This window comes from Salvelinus alpinus, chromosome 14, assembly GCF_045679555.1.
Source record: "Salvelinus alpinus chromosome 14, SLU_Salpinus.1, whole genome shotgun sequence".
In the NCBI taxonomy this organism is placed as follows: Eukaryota; Metazoa; Chordata; class Actinopteri; order Salmoniformes; family Salmonidae; genus Salvelinus; species Salvelinus alpinus.
The window spans coordinates 8,128,986-8,153,485 of NC_092099.1; the positions used below are offsets into that span (position 1 = coordinate 8,128,986).

At 41.7% G+C, this 24,500-nt stretch overlaps 1 protein-coding gene across 1 annotated transcript; it reads left to right on the top strand.

The window, feature by feature from the left end:
- The first annotated feature begins 5,157 nt into the window (after positions 1 to 5,157).
- On the top strand, positions 5,158 to 24,500 carry LOC139538347 (actin-related protein 3-like). Its single transcript, XM_071340299.1, has 13 exons — positions 5,158 to 5,416; positions 8,727 to 8,782; positions 9,153 to 9,265; positions 10,629 to 10,739; positions 11,400 to 11,495; positions 11,731 to 11,838; positions 15,567 to 15,710; positions 18,270 to 18,443; positions 19,668 to 19,760; positions 19,978 to 20,103; positions 22,564 to 22,647; positions 23,411 to 23,529; positions 24,281 to 24,500. The coding sequence occupies exons 1-12, from the start codon at positions 5,373 to 5,375 to the stop codon at positions 23,504 to 23,506; spliced, it is 1,245 nt and encodes a 414-aa protein (XP_071196400.1). The 5' UTR covers positions 5,158 to 5,372; the 3' UTR covers positions 23,507 to 23,529; positions 24,281 to 24,500.

Consider the following 24,500-nt stretch of genomic DNA (forward strand, 5'->3'; position numbering starts at 1 on the left):
GGAGCTCTGTCAGTGACCAGCCGGTTCTTGGTCACCTTCTCCCTGATTGCTCAGTTTGGCCCGGGCGGCCAGCTCTAGGAAGAGGCATGGTGGTCCAAACTCGGGTGGTTGTTTTCCTTGATAATATTTTTGGCCTTCCTGTGACATCGGGTGCTGTAGGTGTCCTGGTCAGGTAGTTTGCACCCGGTGATGTGTTGTGCAGACCGCACCACCCTCTGGAGAGCCCTGCGGTTGTGGGCGGTGCAGTTGCCGTACCAGGTTGTGATACAGCCTGACAGAATGCTCTCAATTGTACATCTGTAAAAGTTTGTGAGGGTTTTAGGTGACAAGCCACATTTCTTCAGGGTCATGAGGTTAGAGGCGCTGTTGCGCCTTCTTCACCACACTGTCTGTGTGGGTGGACCATTTCAGTTTGTCCGTGATGTGTACGCCGAGGAACTTAAAATCTTTCCACCTTCTCCACTGCTGTCCCGTCGATGTGGATAGGTGCGTGCTCCCTCTGCTGTGTCCTGAAGTCCACAATCATCTCCTTTGTTTTGTTGACATTGAGTGAGAGGTTGTTTTCCTGACACCACACTCCGAGTGCCCTCACCTCCTCCCTATAGGCTGTCTCGTCGTTATTGGTGATCAAGCCTACCACTGTTGTGTTGTCTGCAAACTTGATGATCGAGTTGGAGGCGTGCTTGGCCACAAAGTCATGGGTGAACAGGGATTACAGGAGGGGGCTGATCACGCACCCTAGTGGGGCCCCAGTGTTGAGGATCAGCGAAGTGGAGATGTTGTTTCCTACCTTCACCACCTGGGGTCGGCCCGTCAGGAAGTCCAGGACCCAGTCGCACAGGGCGGGGTTGAGACCCAGGGCCTCAAGCTTAATGATGAGCTTGGAGAGTACTATGGTGTTGAATGCTGAGCTGTAGTCAATGAACAGCATTCTTACATAGTTATTCCTCTTGTCCAGATGGGATAGGGCAGTGTGCAATGTGATGGTGATTGCATCGTCTGTGGACCTATTGGGGCGGTATGCAAATTGCAATGGTGACAGGTAAGATGGAGGTGATATAATTCTTGACTAGTCTCTCAAAACACAAGTGAGTATGGGGCAACAGTCATTCAGATCAGTTACCTTTACCTTCTTGGGTACAGGAACAATGGTGGCCATCTTGTAGCATGTGGGGACAGCAGACTGGGATAGGGAGAGATTGAATATGTCCATAAACACACCAGCCAGCTGGTCCGTGCATGCTCTGAGCACGCGGCTAGGGTTGCCGTCTGGGCCGGCAGCATTGCGAGGCTTAACATGTTTAAATGTCTTACTCACATCGTCCACGGAGAAGGAGAGCCCACAGTCCTTGGTAGCAGGTTGCATCGGTGGCACTGTGTTATCTTCAAAGCGTGCAAAGAAGGTGTTTAGTTTGTCTGTAAGGAAGACGTCGGTGTCCGTGACGTGGCTCATTATCTTTTTGTAGTCCGTGATTGTCTATAGACCCTGCCACATACTTCTCCTCTCTGAGCTGTTGAATTGCGACCTTTGTCTCTATACTGACATTTCGCTTGTTTGATTGCCTTGCGGCAGGAATAACTACACTGTTTGTATTCGGACATTTTCCCGGTCGTCTTTCCATGGTTAAATGCGGAGGTTTGCACTTTCAGTTTTGTGCAAATGCCGCCATCTATCCACGGTTTCTGGTTAAAGTTTTAATAGTCACAGTGGGTACATGTCCTATGCACTTCCTTATAAACTCACTCATCGAATTGGCGTATAAATCTATATTATTCTCTGAGGCTACCCAGAACATGTCCCAGTCCGCGTGATCAAAGCAAGCATGAAGTGTGGATTCCGATTGGTCAGACCAGCATTGAATGGTCGTTGTCACGGTACATCCTGTTTGAGTTTCTGCCTATAGCAGGGGAGAAGCAAAATTGAGTCGTGTACAGATTTGCCGAACGGAGGGCGGAGGAGGTCCTTGTATGGATGGTGGAAGTTAGAGGAGCAGTGATCCAGTGTTTTTCCAGCCCGGGTACTACAATTAATATGCTGCTAGAATTTAGGTGGCCTTGTTCTCAAATTTGCTTTGTTAAAATACCCAGCTACAATGAATGCAGCCTCCGGATACAGTTGAAGTCTGAAGTTTACATACACTTAGGTTGGAGTCATTAAAACTAATTTTTCAACCACTCCACAAATTTCTTGTTAACAAACTATAGTTTTGGCAAGTCGGTTAGGAAATCTACTTTATGCACAACATAACAAATTTTTTCAACAATTGTTTACCGACAGATTATTTCACTTATAATTCACTGTATCACAATTCCAGTGGGTCAGAAGTTTACATATACTAAGTTGACTGTGCCTTTAAACAGCTTGGAAAATTCCAGAAAATGATGTCTTGGCTTTAGAAGCTTCTGACAGGCTAATTGACATAATTTGAGTCAATTGGAGGTGTACCTGTGGATGTATTTCAAAGCCTACCTTCAAACTCAGTCCCTCTTTGCTTGACATCATGGGAAAATCAAAGGAAATCAGCCAAGACCTCAGAAAAAAATTGTAGACCCCTGTTTCATCCTTGGGAGCAATTTCCAAATGCCTGAAGGTACCACGTTCATCTGTACAAACAATAGTACACAAGTAAAAACACCATGGGACCACGCATCCGTCATACCGCTCAGGAAGGAGACGTGTTCTGTCTCCTAGAGATGAATGTACTTTGGTGCGAAAAGTGAAAATCAATCACAGAAAAACAGCAAAGGACCTTGTGAAGATGCTGGAGGAAACAGGTACAAAAGTATCTATATCCACAGTAAAACGAGTCCTATATCGACATAACCTGAAAGGCCGCTCAGCAAGGAAGAAGCCACTACTCTAAAACTGCCATAAAAAATCCAGACTACGGTTTGCAACTGCACATGTGGACAAAGATCATACTTTTTGGAGAAATGTCCTCTAGTCTGATGAAACCAAAATAGAACTGTTTGGCCATAATGACCATCATTATGTTTGGAGGAAAAAGGGGGAGGCTTTCAAGCCGAAGAACACCATCCCAACCGTGATGCACGGGGGTGGCAGCATCATGTTGTTGGGGTGCTGTGCTGCAGGAGGGACTGGTCCACTTCACAAAATAGATGGCATCATGAGGGAGGAAAATTATGTGGATATATTGATGCAGCATCTCAAGACATCAGTCAGGAAGTTAAAGCTTGGTTGCAAATGGGTCTTCCAAATGGACAATGACCCAAGCATACTTCCAAAGTTGTGGAAAAATGGCTTAAGGACAACAAAGTAAAGGTATTGGAGTGGCCATCACAAAGCCCTGACCTCAATCCTATAGAACATTTGTGGGCAGAACTGAAAAAGTGTGTGCGAGCAAGGAGGCCTACAAACCTGACTCAGTTACACCATCTCTGTCAGGAGGAATGGGCCAAAACTCACCCAACTTACTGTGGGAAGGTTGTGGAAGGCTACCTGAAATGTTTGACCCAAGTTAAACAATTGAAAGGCAATGCTACCAAATACTAATTGAGTGTATGTAAACTTCTGGCCCACTGGGAATGTGATGAAAGAAGTGAAAGCTGAAATAAATCATTTTCTCTACTATTATTCTGACATTTCACATTCTTAAAATAGTGGTGATCCTAACTGACCTAAGACAGGGAATTTTTACTAGGATTAAATGTCAGGAATTGTGAAAAACTGAGTTTAAATGTATTTGGCTAAGGTGTATGTAAACTCCCGACTTCAACTGTATATGACTTCCAGTTTGCATGGAGTATATTGGAGTTCCTTGAGGGCTGTCATGGTATCGGCTTGAGGGGGGATATACATGGTTGTGACAATAACAAACAAGAATTATCTCAGGAGATAGTACGGACGGCATTTGATTGTGAGGAATTCTAGGTCAGGTTAACAGAAGGACTTGAGTTCCTGTATGCTGTTACAATTACACCATGAGTCCTAATGCATTGGGTGGATCGAACAAAGGATCCACTTCGGGAAAGTCGTATTCCTGTTCGTAGTGCTGGTAAGTTGACGTCGCTCTGATATCCAATAGTTCTTCCCGGCTGTATGTAATAACACTTTAGATTTTCTGGGCTAACAATGTAATAAATATTACATAAAAAATACTGCATACTTTCCTAAGGATTAGAACCGAGGCGACCCTCTCTGTCTGCGCCATCTTGCTTTTTATTTTATTTTTTATCTACGAATAGTTACAACGACCACATGATTTGGTTTTTGCTCTGACATGCACTGTCAACTGTGGGACCATATATAGAACGTTGTGTGCCTTTCCAAATCATGTCCAAACAATTGAATTTTACCACAGGTGGACTCCAATCAAGAAGTAGAAACATCTCAAGAATGATCAATGGAAACAAGATGCAACTGAGCTCAATTTTGAGAATCATAGCAAAGGATCTAAATACTTATGTAAATAAGGTATTTCTGTTTTTTTTATTTTTTATATAAAATGTTGCTTGGTCATTTTGGGGTATTGTGTGTAGATTGATGAGGGGAAAATGAAGGTATTGGAAGAACTGTCATTTACTTTTCGTCATCCAACAAGAAGAGTAGGCCTAGTCACCGTAACAGCCCTAAGCGCAGCTCATATTTAGAAATCCAGACTCATAATCCATGCCCTTTTGCTTGGATTTGTCAGAAAACAGAGACAGTGGGAACCAGACAGATCATTTGGGGATATTCTCAGTGCTGAATGACATACTGTATCTGTCTGATGATGATGATATGATTGTCATGATGATGACCCATTGTATTAGATGACAATTTTGTAAAGGTCTATTAAGAAATTGTGCAGAATTGTTTGGTAGATTTATGGAATCTGATGGAATTATATGGAAATTGAGTGAACAACATGCATCACACATCAGTATATGGCAACATAGATACATTGGAAGGAAATTAACTGTATGTTGACATAATACTGTAGATTCATGAATATCAGGCTGTCTAATGCATGTTTGAATAAGAATGCAATAGGTTAATTGTGTAGCACTGTAAAACTCAAATTCTGGATTTGATCTCAATCCTGGTAATGTATTAGTTCTAATAAAGTTAGATGGATTTTATTTAGGCACAACCACCTATTGTGTCACGTTTTATTCCCCTGGCAGTGTTGATGCTTTGCTCTCAGGGGCTACTGTGATTGACAGCTGTGAAGCTGACTCTGCCTGTTTCACTCAAGCGCTCCCCGGCGTCAGCCATCTTGCCTGCCCTAGACCGAGTGCGGAAGTAACGTTAGAAACTGTACTTTGTGCAGGTTCAGGTTTCCGCCTGTGGACGGTTTGCAATATCCTCCAACCGACACAGACAGCTATCGATTAACAGAAAACATTTGTGATTACCAGAAGCACACGAGATGGCAGGACGATTACCGGCGTGTGTTGTCGACTGCGGTACAGGGTAAGCTATTCAAACTAGACCGCCTTGCAGACAGCGCACCGAGATTTTGGGTGTCACCGACTTGGAGCCCATCGCTGTCAGCAACTGGGTGTGTGTGCTAGCTATAGCTTGCTAATACATTGAATCAATGTAACCTTTGGCAATTTATTGCAAAACGAACATGTTTTGTTAGGCTGTTATTGTACTGCTGTTTAACAGCACTTGACTTAACATACATTTATGCTGTATTCACTAGATGGCTAGCTAAGCGCCTGCTATTTGCTTTCATCATCAGAAAATGTTTTCTTCCTATTGGAAAGGGATTTTCAATAGAACATATCGACCCAATCTGTTCTTCATTGCTGGGGATCTAATATATTGCATTTCGGAAATACTTTGAATGGACAGTATAAAGGGACTTCCGTGTTTATTATAAAGTTACATTTTGTATCGTTAATGGTATTCATTTCATAAGTAATTTTACAGTGCTTGCATACTAGTGATGCCCGGCTTTGAGCACGCGCAGAGCGACTTCCTACATTGTCGACTTCCTCATTCAGGGTTTTTAGTCCATATATGGTCGTTTTCGGCAACTGAACATGTTTTTTTTATTAGCATACTTCTCTAATTTCCTAAATTTAGCCGTTCCATTACCATCTCAAATGAAACCATACATTAATAATTTTCTGAATAACAAAGACTGGTTTGTATTCAATAGAAAAGTTCGAGGATTCTCATTTGCGTGACCACAGTTCTACAGCACTTTGTTTTGATTGTGCGTACTTCTGCTTCATGCCCTTCCTTTTTTATAATCTGTAAATATTGTGAATGCCAATATGCTGATTGCACGTCCCAAAATCTATTAAAAGCCAGTTAATTAATAACAGTTGGACCTATGCTAAACCCTCAGTGAACTGTGCAATACACCACATCATTCTAGTTGCCTGCAATAATGTGTTCTTAACTGACTTGCCTAGTTAAATAAAGGTTGTTATAGCAGTTAATCACTTTGGTAAATGTTATTCAGCGACACAATAAGGTGTTTGTGCATTCCGTTACAAGTAATGGGGGGGAACAATCGATATAGTTACGTATCAGGATATTATTTTTGACGATATATCGTTTTGACATTATCGCAAAATTATTTTTGCGCGAGTCAGCTATACCTGCACCAAAACTCCAGTATTTTCCTTTCATATCATGTTCTCCGTGTTCTTTTTAATTAAATTGGGTGCCAATTCGATTTCAGCCCTTTTATTTACATGACTGATCAAAACGTGTTTTCTCATGGCTCTCTCTTGTCCCTCTGCAACAAACATTTGGTGAGCGATATGTTTGCAACATCGAATCGCAATAAATTCACAGTATCGAATTGCAATGCATATAGAATCGTGAGAATCGCAATACATATCATATTGGTACCTAAGTATCGTGATAATATATTTGTGTTCCCAGCCCTAATTGTTACTCTTACTTGCTGTCTATTAATGCACAGATTGTAATCTAAGGAGCGATATCTAATGTAGCCATTTGATATAGCCTAGACCTAGATTTACGTTTAATACTATAGTTGCGGTTATTGCCTAACTACAGATGCTACATTGTTTGCAATCCATACAGAGATTTGAATTCTTCACTCTGCATGTTTCCTTGCATACCTCTCCACTTATCTTCCCCGCTCCCTTTGGGCTATTAGTTAGGCTAGTGCATCTGGTCCACACTGGGAAGGGGGGACTGGAAAACTCCAGCTGAGGATGGAGAATGAGGCTAACTCCTTTGAAGAGCAGATGTTTGAAACGGCTATAAAAGCCAAGATGCTAAAGTACCAGGCCAGCAGAAGTCTGGTTGAGTAGGCTACACCACCACACAGCTCATGAGTCACGCTCACGACAGCCAACATATTTGAACTGAACTCTACATCCTCTTACCTCAAGCACAAGTGGGCCGCTATTCTTAGCACTCAACAGTGAAATGAAGCAGCAGAGTTATTGTGCTGCTTATTTTGTTCACTTCTCTATAACAGATTTGTTGGGAGGTCTGTGAAGAGCCACGGTTTTATGTAGGCTACTGTATGTTTTTTTCTTTTGTAGGGGTTAGTTCTTGGTCTAAACAAACGTTTCAAATGCAGGTGTTACAGGCCAGGCTTGCAGCTAAGTGTAGTACCTGGGGCTATGGTGGAGTCGGAATTTGCTTGTCATGCTCAGCAAACAGTTTTGATTTCACACAGTAAGGCCATTATCATTATTCAAACTTGGCCTATACCCAGGCCACGATTCACATTGTAGTCTTTCATCAAACACAGTAATAAGGTAGCCTAGCTTACATTTCAGGCCTTGCCTAGGCCTAATGCCCAATCCCAAATCAACCTCTATTCCCTACCCTCCAGTTTAGGCACTTGCAGAGGCCTATTTCTAAGAAGATTGAATGGATGTTGCCTAAGCATTGTCATATTTTGTAGGCTATACTTATCTGATCCTCTCAGTGAGGAGGGGCTTGAGGATCGATTTGGATTTGAGCACTCCTGTGGGCATGTCCACTGCTAGGAGTGTAGTGAAACAGGCTTGTTGAGGCAGGTAGCTGCCCCAGACAAGCTAGGACTGTTCTGCGGAATGAAGCCCCAAGCCTATTTTTCTTGTGTCTTCCACATGCAGCTACTAAAATTTTAATGCTTACCAGCTCTGTTATTCCTCACTCATTGGGTAGGCCCTGTTATATTTACAATACTGTTAAAATAGGACTTACAAGCAACTGGGCCTACTTTCTATAGGCTAACCTACTGCACTGAAACGATGTTATTGAAAAGCATCTCAGACAATGTGTCTTAGGCTACTACCGTAAGGATATATGATTCAACTACGATGAGCTCTCTTGGGCTGAGATTTCTAGGCTACCCATTTACAGTAAACACAAACGTAACTGTTGTATGCAGCTTATCGTTCTGCGATAAGGCTTTAGCCGTGTGTAAGTGAACCTTAATTGCGACACTGCTGGCACTCTGACCAGTTGTAGGATGATGCTATGCTAAGATTTCTACTCAAGTGGTGGATTTGGGGAAATGTATGAATAGCCCCTTAGATTCCAAATGCCCTTTACACTCTTCCTATTGAAGGGTAGGCTATTCAGAGTTGAGCTGCAGTTGTTGGCACTAGACTGATCTATGGAAGAACAGGGGTTGTATTGATAAAAATCACAGAAGCTAGGCCTAACCAAAATATAGGCTATGCCTGCTAATCAATTTTTTATTATTTTCATCCTTTAACAAATGGTCACCCATACAAAAAAAATGTGATCAAGTGATGTTCAATCTAATGGTGTGCCTTCTCTCTTTCAGATACACTAAGCTGGGGTATGCAGGGAACACAGAGCCACAGTTCATTGTTCCATCATGTGGGTATATGTGTCCAGACGATTCACCTCACATTGAGGATAGGCCTAACTGTTGCCTAGACAAAAGTCATCTTAATAAGCAGAGCCCTAACACGGTTTCAAAGAGTCTAGGTTATGATCTGATATCATTGATGCTGAAAGTGTTTTCAGGCCTGTTTTTCTATTTTAGAGCACTTTGGGGCCATGCTTTGGAAAAACAAGGCTGGATAGTGAACAGTGAGGGCATACTGTAGGTCACGCTTGCACTTGGTGTTTGACTGGATTTGTGTCTTAAGCCCTTTCATCAAACACGACCTTAGTCTAATTGATTCTCTCTGTCTCTCTGTGTGTGTTTCTTTCTCCCTCCATCCGTCGCTCTCGTCCCTACCAGGTATTGCAATCAAAGAGTCGGCCAAGGTTGGATCAAGGACGGTCAAGGGGGTGGACGACCTGGACTTCTTCATCGGAGATGAGGGGATAGACAAGCCCAATTATGCCACAAAGGTACCAAACCCATGACTCAAAAAGTCTACAGGACCACCCAATACAGTATATTAAAACTCACATATACCACAAGCAAACCTGTCCAATGCCAAACATGACAGCCCTGAAGAGCCATTTGTATGTGACCAATACAAAGCACAAACCTACCAATTGAACATGACAAATGGCCTACAAGTTGTCATGTGAACTTGCATACTGTGCATTTCAAAGATACCTATTCCAAGGGAATACGGAAACCAGTATACTGCACCAGAGAGGCATCTGTCAACGGCCAGTCACTCTCATTTCACATGACTATTTGTCACTACGCAATGCACTCAATGTTTGTTAGTGCACATTATGTGCTACCAGGCCATGCAGGCCTACTCATCGTATGGTCTTGTACTTGATGTGTCATTCAACCATGCACTAAAATGTATGTTGGTGTACTTAGTCGCAAAGTCATTTACTAGCCAGGGCCTAGTTTCCCAGAAGCGTATTACGGCTGCTTTCGTAGTTAGAACCTTCGTAGGAGCATCGTTAAATCTCTGAGCTGTTTTCCAAAACCACCGTTACTAACGTAGCACTTGAAAATGCTTGTTATTTACCGACTGCCTCAGACCTCTCGTAGAACAGCTAAGTGCGTCATTATATGCATTTCCCCCCCACCTACCGCGGCACTTTATACACAGATGAGATCCACTAAACGTAGAATCAAAATGTTTATTTGTCTCTCTGTGACCACTGGTAGCTTCACAAAGAAGTTAACTGTGAGTACAAAGTTGCCAATGTCTTCGCAATTGTTACGAACAAGAGAGGGATGAAAAGATGTTTCAAATGAAAACCGAGATGACTGCATTAAAAGATAAATATACTACATTATAGGATGCATAGGCCTGTATAATAAATTAATATTCAAATCAATTTCATGTTCATTCAATTGAGTTATCTTTTGCTAATTGTAGGCTACTGTTTAATTTTGCTTCAACACGTGGGCAGTGGTGTGCCAAATCTTGATTTTAGTGCATTTATTGTAGGGTAAGCATTAGAATAACCCACCTCAATATTTGCAGCCAGGGATTATATGTTTTTCGGAGCTGAACCGTCGACAGTATTGTGGAATAATTTGAATGTTAAGGTAAGATTTTAATGGGGAAAGCTGATCCGAGAACACTGATGTCTTTCGATCCTATCAGTATCGACACATGCCTCAACGACGCACTTACCGAACGTTCTCTCTCTGTGGTCTTTTGGTAAATGCATGTTAGAACTTCGGCCCTTGTAAGCATTGTTAAAACACTCGTAAGCCTAAGTTCCATCGCTATCGGAAAACCGGGCCCTGTATGTTTGCCAGTGTGATTGACCTTTGACCTCTTGCCCACAGTGGCCCATCCGTCACGGCATTGTCGAGGACTGGGACCTGATGGAGAGGTTCATGGAACAGGTGATCTTCAAGTACCTCAGGGCGGAGCCTGAGGACCACTACTTTCTGTTGGTAAGAGGACCATGGTTCAAATGGGACATTTACAGGATAGAAAGACACCATACAGATGGATAGAGGGCACACTTGCCAAAGAGGGTGGGCTCTCTTTACAACCTGATGGGTGAAATGAAAACCAATGGTTCTGCGGAACTGGAGGTCCTGAGTTGTGCACCCCTGGATAAAAAGTGCTGTCATAAATGCCATGACACTTGAGGAAGTAGGACTATATCAGCACTGTGAGCCAAGTGAAATAGAACACCCAGTGAAGGGAACTGAAACGAAACGGTTAAAACAGTGGGCTTTCTGGGGCATACATCTATACATCTATTAATAGGGTTGGCTACACTTCCAGGATTACAAGCTAGTTACCTTGGAGGTTTCTTGGACGGTCTGATGTAAGTTGTTACTCTGATTTTAAAAGCGCGTCCCAGGAGAATAAAAATATACATTTTCTTTTATCTTTTTTGTCCAATTTTAAGCTGCTGATAAATGAATGTAGGGGGAACACTAAGGCTGTTGTAATACATTGTAACTAAAACCTTTTCTGTAGGTACATAGCATATACTTTTACCTGTAATTGAGGGTGATGTGGTTGTTAATAAATCTGATGCTGGTTGGATTAGTGTGTCTGTGTTGAAGTCTAACTCCCAGTACTGTGGTGTCCTCTTGCAGACAGAGCCTCCTCTGAACACACCAGAGAACCGAGAGTATACAGCAGAGATCATGTTTGAGTCCTTCAACGTCCCAGGGCTCTACATTGCAGTGCAGGTATGGCCTCATCATCCCTGGGAACACTATTTATATCTATCAGAAACAAACACTTGCACACACACACAGCCTTTATGCTTTTATGTAAAACACAGACTTCCTAACTGCCACTGCCCCCTGCTGTTTAATGTTGTGTTTAAATAATGTGGTCAATGACATCATGGACACCCTCAGTGTTGTTTTTACTGTTGTTTTACAATGGTGACACATTGACCTTGTGTTTTCTATACCTAAGGCTGTCCTGGCGCTGGCGGCCTCCTGGACATCCAGACAGGTGGGGGAGAGGACACTGACGGGGACGGTCATCGACAGCGGAGACGGAGTCACCCACGTTATCCCTGTGGTGAGTGACAAACACACCTGATCTGAGGAAAAGCCTTCTCACGTCTGGCAGAAAAGACCGATCTATTACACACATTCACTCACGTGCACACGCTATACAGTGCACACACACACACACACACACACACACACACACACACACACACACACACACACATAGTGTTTCTCAAAATGCATACTACCGTGCTCACGGGAGGGTCGGCGTATGAGTCCAAATTGAAGTATGTGAAACGGAGCATGGAGGGCACTTCTCAAATGTGTACTCCGTTTGTACATATTTTGAAGCATGCATAGATGCATAGATGCATTCAACGGAAAGTCTGCAAAGAAATATGACGCAACCACGTAAAAAATTATGCAACATTTCTTGAAATCAATTTCGGCCATTATTTGAGTTTAAGCGAGAGGAAATACAAGGAGAGAAATGTTGCCTATTCACATCTCATACGTTGCCTGACAACTATTTTATCTTGATACGTTAGTAAATAATAAGTCAAATGGGCTAGCTACTAGTATTGTTAGCTAGCCAGAGGTTAAATTCTTCATGGCTATCTTGCATAATATTAGTTTTAGGTCATTTTTGCCAGTTAAACTATCTGGTTAGCTACATTATTACAATTCATATAAAATGCATTCTGAAAGTATTCAGAACCCCTTGACTTTCTTCACATACAAATACAGCCTTATTCTAAAATTAATTTAAGTATTATTTTCCCTCATCAATCTACACACAATACCCCATACTGACAAAGCATAAACAGGTTTTTAGATATCTGGCTGGGCTACTCAGACATTCAGAGACTTGTCCTGAAGCCACTCCTGAGTTGTCTTGGCTGTGTGCTTAGGGTCATTGTCCTGTTGGAAGGGGAATCTTCGCCCCAGTCTGAGGTTCTGAGCACTCTGAAGCAGGTTTTCATCAAGGATCTCTCTGTACTTTGCTCCGTTCATCTTTCCCTCGATCCTGACTAGTCTCCCAGTCCCTGCTGCTGAAAAAGATCCTCACAGCATGATGATGCTGCCACCATGCTTCACCGTAGGGATGGTGCTAGGTTTCCTCTAGATGTGACGCTTGGCATTCAGGCCAAAGAGTTGAATCTTGGTTTCATCAGACCAGAGAATCTTGTTTCTCATGGTCTAACAGTCCTTTAGGTACCTTTTGGCAAACTCCAAGCGGGCTGTCATGTGCCTTTTTACTGAGTAGTGGCTTCCGTCTGGCCGCTCTACCATAAAGGCCAGCTTGGTGGAGTGCTGCAGAGATGGTTGTCCTTCTGGAAGTTTCTCCCATCTCCGCAGAGGAACTCTGGAGCTCTGTCAGTGACCATCGGGTTCTTGGTCACATCCCTGACCAAGGCCTTTCTCCCCAGATTGCTCAGTTTGGCTGGGCGGCAAGCTCTAGGAAGAGTCTTGGTGGTTCCAAACTTCTTCCATTTAAGAATGATGGTGTCCACTGTGTTCTTGGGCACCTTCAATGCAGCAAAAAAAAATGGTACACTTTCCCAGATCTATGCCTCGACACTACGGTCAATTCCTTCGACCTCATGGCTTGGTTTTTTGCTCTGACATGCACTCCAACCAAGTTGTAGAAACATCTCAAGGATGATCAACGGAAACAGGATGCACTTGAGCTCAATTTCGAGTCTCATAGCAAAGGGTCTGAATACTTATGTAAATAAGGTATTTCTGTTTTTTATTTTTAATATTTTAATTTCTAAAAACCTGTTTTCGCGTTGTCATTATAGGGTATTGTGTATAGATTGAGGATGATTTAAAATGTAATCAATATTTGAGTAAGGCTGTAACGTAACAAAATGTGGAAAATACTTTCCGAATGCACTGTATCTAGCTGATAATTATCAAGTAAAACACTTGCTTTGTGTATATCTTGGAAGAAGGCTCAGTGAATGGGGAGATGAAGCGTGAGGTAATGCAGTAGGGGGAGTGTGTGCTTCTCAAATGTATTGTTTTATGTATTCTCTATACGCATCCTCACAAGAACGTACTCAAGAGATCGTGGTCGAGAGAATGCACTCTGAGCATGAGTGTGGAGTCGCGGTAGTATGGATATTGAGAAACACCCAGAGAGTATAGGGAATTATTTTTAAACAGAGAGACAAATGTACAACCTGAACTTGTCCAATAGGAACACGTTACATTGCTAAATGTTTTTCTACTGCGTGTCATACTGAACACAAACATGGTCCCAGCGAAAGGCTCCCTCAGCCAGACACCTGATCCTGCATGTGTCTCAATACTTCTCAGTGGCCTCCTTTGCCTGTTTCCTTCCCCGTTACTAAAGAAATCTATACTGAACAAAAATATAAACGCAACATGCAACAATTTCCATCATTTTTACTGAGTTACAGTTCATATAAGGAAATTAGTAAATGTAAATAAATTCATTAGGAGCTAATCTATGGATTTCACATGACTGGGGAGGGGCACAGTCATGGGTGGGCCTTGGAGGGCATAGGCCCACCCACTGGGGAGCCAGGCCCAGCCAATCAGAATTAGTTTTTTCCCAACAAATGGTCTTTATTACAGACAGAAATACTCCTCAGTTTCATCAGCTGTCTGGGTGGCTGGTCTCGGGCGATCCCGCAGGATAAGAAGCCGCATGTGGAGGTCCTGGGCTGGCGTTGTTACAAGTGGTCTGTGTTTTTGAGGCTGGTTGGACGTACTGCCAAATTCTCTAAAACGACATTGGAGGCGGCTTATGGTAAAGAATTGAACATTCAATTCTCTGGCAACATCTCTGGTGGACATTCTTGCAGTTAGCATGCCAATTGCACACTACCTCAACTTGAGACATCTCTGGCATTATTCTGTGACAAAACTGCACATTTTAGTGCCCATTTTATTGTCCCCAGCACAATGTGCACGCACCTGTGTTATGATCATGCCGTTTAATCAGCTTCTTGATATGCCACACCTGTCAGATGGATGGATTGTCTTGGCAAAGGAGAAATTACAGGGATGTAAACAAATTTGTGCACTAAATGTGAGAGAAATAAGCTTTGTGCGTATGGAACATTTCTGTGATCTTTTATTCCAGCTCATGAAACATGGGACCAACACTTTACATGTTGTGTTCATTTTTGTTCAGTATAAAAAAGACTGGATGGGTAAAAGCCAGGGAAAGATTACTATCATGCGCATGTTTTCTCTTGTCCATTTCTTTTCAATCAGTGCAGATGAAGGCAACTATCAAAGTAGGCCACTATGCTTTTGACACAGCCTTAGATACAGGAGGAATTGCCTGGCAAGTAACCGTTTTGCAAGAACACACGTTGTGTGGTCAGTGGAGATTAAGTCAGCGTTTTGTAGGATGTACAAGCCACTGCTTAACATACAGAAAGTCAGGCGAACATAATTCAGGGTGTGAACATGTAATGCTGCTATGATAGAAAAATATGCCTATTCAATGTTGCTAAAAGAATAGTCAGTTATATATTCACTGATCCCCTTTTCTAACTACTGAGCCAAATTGAGCCAAACTGTACTGGGCTGGCTTGACTACACATCCACCATAGTTGCTGGAAAGGACAATGTGAAAAGAAAATATCCAGGCCAGCACAGTACGGTTTAGTTCGGCAACAATAGTGTAAATCTGTCATGAGCGTTATTTTAACACGTGCATCTACTTGGAACTATTTATTCTTATATGCTGTGATGTCACCTCAGCCAAGACATTGTGACCTCTGAACCATCTTTCTTTTTGTTTTGCTGTAGGCTGAGGGCTACGTCATCGGCAGCTGTATAAAGCACATCCCCATCGCGGGCCGTGACATCACCTACTTCACCCAGCAGCTTCTGAGGGAGCGGGAGGTGGGCATCCCCCCAGAGCAGTCCCTGGAAACGGCCAAGGCAGTCAAGGTAGGTCATAGTGAACTACGTTTCCCGTCTACCACTACTCCACTCACCAACCACTGTGGTTCATAGTACAGTCAAGGAGTCAATCCCAGACCAAATTCTCAAATGTATCCCTGGTTCTCTGAGGCAAGATTTTCCAGAATGTTGATTTTAAATTGAAGCTATCCTGTGTTGCCTAAGGGCATTTTCACACAGGAATAACGCACTCTGTTGCGGTTCCCTAAGCCATTTTGTGAGAATTCAACAAAATATCTCGTGCTTTCACAAGAACTGTTTTGGGGTGGGATTTACAAGGTGAATTCTACATTGAAGTAGCATACTAGCTTGGCTTGCTAACAACAGTCAGACAGTTCCTCACAACTCGCGCTACTGCATCATAAATAACACTTGTCACTCTGGTCCTGGGTCCTGGACCGACCACTTTGGCAGAAGTCCCACTGTTTTGTCTTTCTCCAACAACTAGTCTACCGCTCTCATTATTGTCCAGCACTTTCATTCAATGAAGGTATGCGCCCCAACCGCATTCCTCTACCACCACTCACCCAGTTCAGATTTTGTCACTGTTTGCAGTGGAAGTTGACTGAGTATTTCAACATTGCTAACACAACTCAGATTTTTTAAATGAAATATAAATGAAGAAATAAATGAACCAAGATGTCTACAATTGGAAATGTATAATTCTGACCGTGTCTGTAGTTTGACTATAACACTAGGTGGCGCAATTGTTCTACCGGTAAGTTTAATAGCTCCTGCTAAGAACATCACCTGATGTTCAGTCTTCTCTTTTGTAAGGTAGTTTGAAACTTGGGACACAGATGCAGTTCTGTTTTTGATTAAGTTTACACTTCAAGATGGACGACTTGACTCCCCAGGTGGTTCAAAGGGTGTGACTCCCCAGGTGGTTCAAAGGGTGTGTGGTGTTCCCATTAACCCCAAGCTTGTAATTGCTCCTTGTTTTCACCAGAATCAATTGGGATTCACTACCCTTGATCCAAAGGAGTACATTTTTCTTGAAAAGCTCATCTAAATCCTTTCTGGGCGTACTGTTGAAGGTCATTGTTGTTCAACCCGAGACAAACAAACACTCTTTTCATCCTACAGACTTGATCACTGACTGCAATTGGTAGCTTGATTTGTGTGCAATGTTCTTGCTCTTAAAAAATAGCTGTCCAATCAGTTGCATTTGTCTCTATTGTTTAAGTGGAGTCCTGTGTTGTTGGAAACTCTTAAGAAAATAATTTGGAATGTAATTAGGGCCAAAATCATGGTCTAAGCAGGTACTAGTGTTGAGCAATTAATGGTTTTGGTTCGATTACATTTAAAAAAAACATTAAATGCACTGCATTATGTGGGTTGAATGCTGTAACACAGAATACAGCAATACACCATGATGGTAGTGACTTCATTACTGCTTATCACAAGTAATCATTATTTTAGTAGTTCTTCAAAGAAAATAAGACATACTTTTATGACTGCTGAATACCAGCTATCAATCACTTAGATCAGGTATTTTCGGGCGACGCTTTCTATCCCTCTCTGTTGTAACTTTAATGTGTTACAGAGTTAATGTTTAAGTTAATTCATTGAGCTGTATCTAAAGATATTTCTTTACTGTTATTTACATATGTAATTGTATTGGTTAGTATTGAATTACGCTTTTGACTGCAAGTTCCAGAATGCCTTGCGACAGGAAGTAGAGAGTGAACGCGCTAGTTAAGTGCAATTAACAGGTGATTATTTTTGGCTCCTTTGCGCTAGCATCTTAGCATTGCTTTGTAGAATCTAAAGTTGTTAAATGTAACGTGATCAAGAATTATTACTAAAAGAAGCTTTCATATCAACCCGACGTCCCGAGTCATTACTTTGAAGATAGTTATTCTATACTCTCTATTCTCTCCCTTTCTGTGTCTGCCCTAAACTAACGTAGCACGTGTAAAAGAAACGCAGACCGGACAAGTAGGTGCACAATTGATTATGGTCATTGTAAGTAAATTACCACGTTTTCTGCACTAACAATGTAGAATATTGGCCTGTTGGAAACTACAACTCTCTACTACATCACCCAGTTCGGGCTTGATCTGATTTATCTCTAGAGATACTGTCGAATGAATTACTTCCTGAATTGTATTGCTCACCAAGATCAAAGACCTTTAATCATGTATACTAAAACAAAACAAATAGAAATAAATGACTATTGAACTTTAAAAAAAAAGTTTCAGTCCAGCTCTGTAAGTACTGTGGACCACACTGACCCTACAGAATGTAACAGACAGAATGTAACCAGTTACACTGTACTTCAGCATCCACTCACGCTTTGTCCTCCACACCTTGCTCCCGAATGGCGCAGCGGTCTAAGGCACTGCATCTCAGAGGCGTCACTATAGTCTCTAGTTTGTATCCAGGCTGTATCACATCCAGCCAGGATTGGGAGTCCCATAAGGCGGCGCACAATTGGCCCAGCGTCAACCGGGTTTTGCCGGGGTAGGCCGTCATTGTAAATAAGAACTTGTTCTCAACTGACTTGCCTAGGTTAAATAAAAAATACATGTATTTTTCCACTAGGAGCGTTTCAGCTATGTGTGTCCTGACCTAGTGAAAGAGTTCAACAAGTACGACACGGATGGCTCCAAGTGGATCAAGCAGTACACTGGAATTAACAACATCAGCAAGAAGGAGTTCACTGTCGACGTGGGCTACGAGCGCTTCCTTGGCCCTGAGATCTTCTTCCACCCAGAGGTAAGCAGTTATCGCTGTGCTGTTAAACTGCTTCATAGCAAGAGGTTAGCGCTATGCTAATTAGACTAGTATACCATGAGTGGGAAATGTTCTCTTCAGTGTCATCGGGCATTAGCATAATGTTAACTCTGACCCCCAGGTCCTAGGTTACAGTAGCTAAACATTTGTGGTAAGGACCATCATAAGTAGAGTAATCCTACATCAGGGATCATCAGCTACATTCAGCCGCGGGTCGATTTCTTCTTGAACAGATGTTATGCGGCCAGAACATAATTATAAATAATTTGTAGACTGCAAATTGACCGCAAGAAGCCCAAACGGATATAATATTTGACCAAAAAAATCACAATTTAAAACCTGGCTTACATTTGTATACGATCACATGTACTCTTACCTGCAAAAAAAGTAAATGAGGGATACAGGGTGTGGTTCCTGAGTTAATTAAGCAGTTCACATCCCATCATGCTTAGGGTCATGTTTAAAAATGTTGGGTAGGCCATTATTTTAGCTACCATGGCTATGTTCCCATAGGATGACAATGCCCCCACATCCACAGCGCACTAATGATCACTGAATGGTTTGATGAGCATGAAAACAATGTAAACCATATGTCATGACCGTCTCAGTCACCAGATCTCAACCCAATTGCTCACTTATGGAAGATTCTGGAGCGGCGCCTGAGACGGCGTTTTCCACCATCAACAAAACACCAAATAGTAGAATTTCCTGTCGAAGAATTGTCTCATCCCTCCATTAGAGTTCCAGACACTTGTAGAATCTATGCCAAGGTGCATTGAAGCTGTTGTCGCTTTCCCTTTTTAAGACACTTTAGGTGTTTTCTTTATTTGGCAGTTACCTGTATCTCTTATGTGTGGGAGTACTTTGGAACAGATTTCCAAAATGTAAATCACTTGGAGCTGATTTGCTGGTGTTTTTAGTTTTATATTCAACAATAAACATTTTTAAATATATATATTTTTCCCTGAAAATGTGGGGTGGGCAGTTGGGGACCCCTGTCCTACAATGTCCTATAATCACAAATGACAGGCAGAAGAGGAGTTGTTCAGGGCTGCAGAGGCCGGCGTGAATGATGGAGATAGACATTCTTTAAAATGGTTAAGATATTCTTTAAGATATGTTTCTGTGAACGGGGATGTGTATAGAATTAAAAATTCTTTCTCTCACACTTTTCTTCTCCCTTCACTCTTCCTTAAAATCCCCCAGTTTGCCAATCCTGACTTCACCCAGCCCATCTCCGAAGTTGTGGACGAGGTTATCCAGAACTGCCCCATCGATGTCAGACGTCCTCTTTACAAGGTAATCATATCCCTGGAACTACATAGATCTTGGTTAAAACCACATCCCCATTAATATCCAATAAGCATTTTGGGTTTGACTTGAACAGACTTATCAGCTCTCTGATAAGGTCCGCAACTCCTTTCAAAATCAAAATGTTCTGTGTGTGCGTGTGAACGAGTTGAACCCCCTTTTATTTGACACAATATCTGACACGTCCCACTGTGTTCCTCTCCAGAACATTGTACTGTCAGGCGGATCCACCATGTTCAGGGACTTTGGGCGGCGCCTGCAGAGGGACCTGAAGAGGTCTGTGGACGCCAGGCTGAAGATGAGTGAGGAGCTGAGTGGGGGCAAGCTCACGGTGAGAGCAGTACCTAGTTATGGTAACCTTACTAGAGCTGTTCCTGTTTCCTTACAGAAGTGGTCCCGTCAAGCTCTGAATCCCTGCTGTTATTAGTCAGAGCTTGTAACCAGCTACTGTTTTGCCTGAGAAATGTATCATCCAGGGATTTTTCAGCCATTGAAATCATTGGGCTGACCACCTAAGTGTTTTTTTGGGATGCCTAATTCCAAGCATTTTTTAAATGTTATTAAAGGCCCAGTGCAGTCAACTTGTGTTTTATATCACACTGAGGTTGGAAAAATACTGTGAAAATGCTCTTTTAATGTAAGAGCTTTTTGAAAAGACTTAGTTAATAGACCAATAAGAAAGAGTTCCAAACCTCTGCCAGTAACGGCTAGTTTCCCCCGCCCCAGCACTGCTCTATGCTAACAAACAATTTGTCTCTTTTTGACTATTTTAATTGGAAACAGAGTAAGGTAATTCATTGTTACCCAGAAATGATTTCATATAGAGATAAAAAACTGCTGCATTGGACCTTATGCTTTCAGTGTAAACTTAAACGGTACAGTGCATTTGGAAAGTTTTCAGACCCCTTCCCCTTTTCCACATTTTGTTACATTACAGCCTCATTCTAAAATGGATTAAATACAAACATTCCTCATCAATCTACACACAATACCCCATAATGACAAAGCGAAAACAGTCTTTTCAAAATGTTTGAAAATATAATAAAAATGTAAAAAATTAAGTATTCAGACTCTTTGCTATGAGACTCAAAATTGAGCTCAGGTGCATCCTGTTTCCATTGATCATCCTTGAGATGTTTCTACAATTGGAGTTGAAACATTGGAGTCTACCTGGGGTACATTTGGGGATACATTTAATTGATTGGACATGATTTGGAAAGGCATAAGGTCTCACAGTTGACAGTGCATGTCAGAGCAAAAACCAAGCCATGAGGTCGAAGGAAATGTCCGTAGAGCTCCGAGACACAATTGTGTCAAGGCACAGATCTGGGGAAGGGTACCAAAAAATATCTGCATTGAAGAGCCCCAAGAACACAGTGGCCTCTGTCATTCTTAAATGGAAGAAGTTTGGAACCACCAAGACTCTTCCTAGAGCTGGCCTTCTGGCCAAGCTCGGGGGAGAAGGGCCTTGGTCAGGGAGGTGACCAAGAACCGGATAGAGCTCCAGAGTTCCTCTGTGGAGATGGGAGAACCTTCCAGAAGTACAACAATCTCTGCAGCACTGCACCAATCAGGTCTTTATGGTAGAATGGCCAGATGGAAGCCACTACTCAGTAAAAGGCACGTGACAGCCCGCTTGGAGTTTGCCAAACGGCACCTAAAGGACTCTCAGATGATGAGAAATAAGAATATCTGGTCTGATGAAATCAAGATTCAACTCTTTGGCCTGAATGCCAAGTGTCACGTCTGGAGGGAACCTGGCACCATCCCTAAGGTGAAGCATGGTGGTGGCAGCATCATGCTGTGGGTATGTTTTTCAGCGGCAGGGACTGGGAGACGATTCAGGATTGAGGGAAAGATGAACGGAGTAAAGTAGAGAGAGATCCTTAATGAAAACCTGCTCAGCGCTCAGAACTTTAGACTGGTTGCAAAGGTTCACCTTCCAACAGGACAACACAAAGCCAAGACAATGCAGGAGCGACACTCCCCATCCAACATGATATAGCCTGAGAGGATCTGCAGAGAAGAATGGGAGAACCTCCCCAAATACAGGTGTGCACTCCCCATCCAACCTGACGGAGCCTGAGAGGATCTGCAGAGAAGATCTGCAGAGAAGAATGTGAGAAACTCCCCAAATACAGGTGTGCCAAGCTTGTAGCGTCATACCCAAGAAGACTCAAGGCTGTAATAGCTGCCAAAGGTGCTTCAATAAAGGGTCTGAATACTTAAGTAAATGTGATATTTCAGTTTATTTGCAATATATTTGCAAACATTTCTTAAAACCTGTTTTTGCTTTGTCATTATGGGAATATTGTGTGTAGATTGAGGGGAAAAAACTAACAATTTAATCATTTTTAGAACAAGGCTGTAACGTAACAATGTGGAAAAAGTGAAGGGGTCTGAATACTTTCCGAATGCACTGTATGTAAAAGAGATAATGGACCTATTTAAAAAAAAAATATATATATATATATATATATATATAATGAGAACTAACAATCATCAAAATAAAAGCTATACAGTCACAGGGGAATTGAAAATTCAAAAACAATCTATTTAGCAATATTGATTTTGTAATTTTTGAGCAAAAGAACACACCATTAGCCATGGCAATTGCAGGAAATTAGCTTTGAAACTGGCAAAATTTGTAGAATTGCATTAAATTGGCTTTACACCGCCAAAATGGGGGCCTCTAAAATTCAGCCGCGCCGACCGTGCCCATTGCCACTCCTATTTGATCCAAAAAAAACTAACATCTATTTATTTCTGGCTTTTGCTTTTGCCTTCTCAGCCCAAACCAATTGATGTGCAAGTCATCACCCATCATATGCAGAGATATGCAGTGTGGTTCGGAGGATCCATGTTAGCCTCAACTGTAAGTATTGCTATTCTGTGGGGGGGAAACGGTATTATAAGTGGAATTGTAGAAATTCTGTCGTGTTCTTTGGAACAAAATTCATATGATAAGGAAACATTTAACTTGTCACATAGTAAAACAGTTTTAATGATTTTAAATGTAATTCAGAAAATTATTTTATGTGCCATCTGCATAACTTGCCTTCCTAGAATGTAGTCCAAGATGATGCGATAAAAGGTTACTGTTAGCACTTTAGCTGAATATCAGTGATTTGCATGGTCGGCATGATTACTGCCATTTTGTGTTTACTCTAAGGGCATACTATCTTCCAGTTTCCTTGTAACCCGATTTGAAATGCCAAAGTAATTGTGTATAATTCCAATGTCAAAGGGAATCATCCATAATGTAATCAGGGGCATCCATTGATAATGTTCATTGTGATTGTTGCGAGTTTACAACATTGCATTAGTCATGATGAGTCAACTGAATAACACCTTTTTACAACAGGAACTCTGGTACTGTAGGATGTGACTAAAGTGGGTTGTGTCATCACTGACATTTTACAGCACAGCATTAAATGCTTTTAGTCTTCGGTTAATAAGGACATATACTGTAGATATATATCTTTTTTTACCGAATGTCCTTTGGTTTGTATCTTAAACATGTCTTTTAAGATAAAAAAAGAAAATGAAAAACCCTAACCCACACTCTTTGACTCATTTGTTTTTAACGTTTTTGTTTTTTTATGCCAAATGTCAACACATTGCTTTCTCTTTTCTAGCCTGAGTTCTACCAGGTATGCCACACCAAAAAGGACTATGAGGAGATCGGGCCCAGCATCTGTCGTCACAACCCCGTGTTTGGAGTCATGTCTTAACTGTGGCCCTCCAATATCTAATGGTTAGACGGGGTGGGTTGGGTTGGGAGGGTAGGGGGTGGTCATGGGAGGGGAATGCCGCGGATCAGGGTTGGTGCGTTTGTGATTTGTAATTGCTCGTTCATTAAACAGAACGAGAGGCGATACAGAATTTTTTTTAAAGGAAAAAAGAGACCATACCAAACACAGTCTGGCTGGAAAATTTATTGGAAATGTTTATTTTTTTTGTTGTTTAATTTTCCAAAATTAGGGAAATATGGTTTCTAAACCAAAACTATAAAAGATCATTTCCGGATCTGTCGAGCAACATGCTGAAAGCGTGATGGTGGTGGGGGATTTGATGGTGACGATGATAACATTGATGATGATAATAAAACCAGAAGTCATAAAACATTATTTATGTTTGTAGGACTTGAGTCCAGGGAATATCTGGCAACTCAAGCTATTGTTGATCATGGCAAGGTTATAGAACATATTAATGTCTCCTTTACATTTTGTTCTTCTGCTTCAAATGCACTTCACTTTATGTACCACAGCAAGAGCTTGTTTATATTTCATACAAAGGTTTTTTATATGTAAAACTTGGGATATCCAGGGGAGAAAAATGTAAATGCATACCAGTATCAGCAAGTGACCATTTTAACCCACAATGCAGCTTTGATACACAGTATTTTTTTAAGTTAGAAAACTTTCTCACCCTCATTATTCTACCTATGTCTGTCCTTGCTATTTCCCTTTTAATTCTACATTAACACGCCTCTGCTTTTATTTTAGATCATTCCAGATTCCCTCTTCTATATTGCAGTGAAAGAAAGAAAGAAAAGAGAACTCTATTCATAAAATAATTATGATGAAATTGAAAGAGAATGACTGTAGGACCAGTATTGTTAGCCTTTTTTTTTTTTATTAATGAAATGCCAAATTATCAAAAAAGGTGGGATTTGTGTATTTAATGCCTTACAACATTCCAATAAAGGCTCAAATTTGTTTCTCA

Coding starts and splice junctions, on each gene's coding strand:
- LOC139538347 (XM_071340299.1), top strand. CDS start 5,373: ATGGCAGGACGATTACCGGCGTGTGTTGTCGACTGCGGTACAGG. Junction 5,417..8,726: donor GTTGTCGACTGCGGTACAGG/GTAAGCTATTCA, acceptor TCTCTCTTTCAG/ATACACTAAGCTGGGGTATG. Junction 22,648..23,410: donor GATCCATGTTAGCCTCAACT/GTAAGTATTGCT, acceptor TCTCTTTTCTAG/CCTGAGTTCTACCAGGTATG.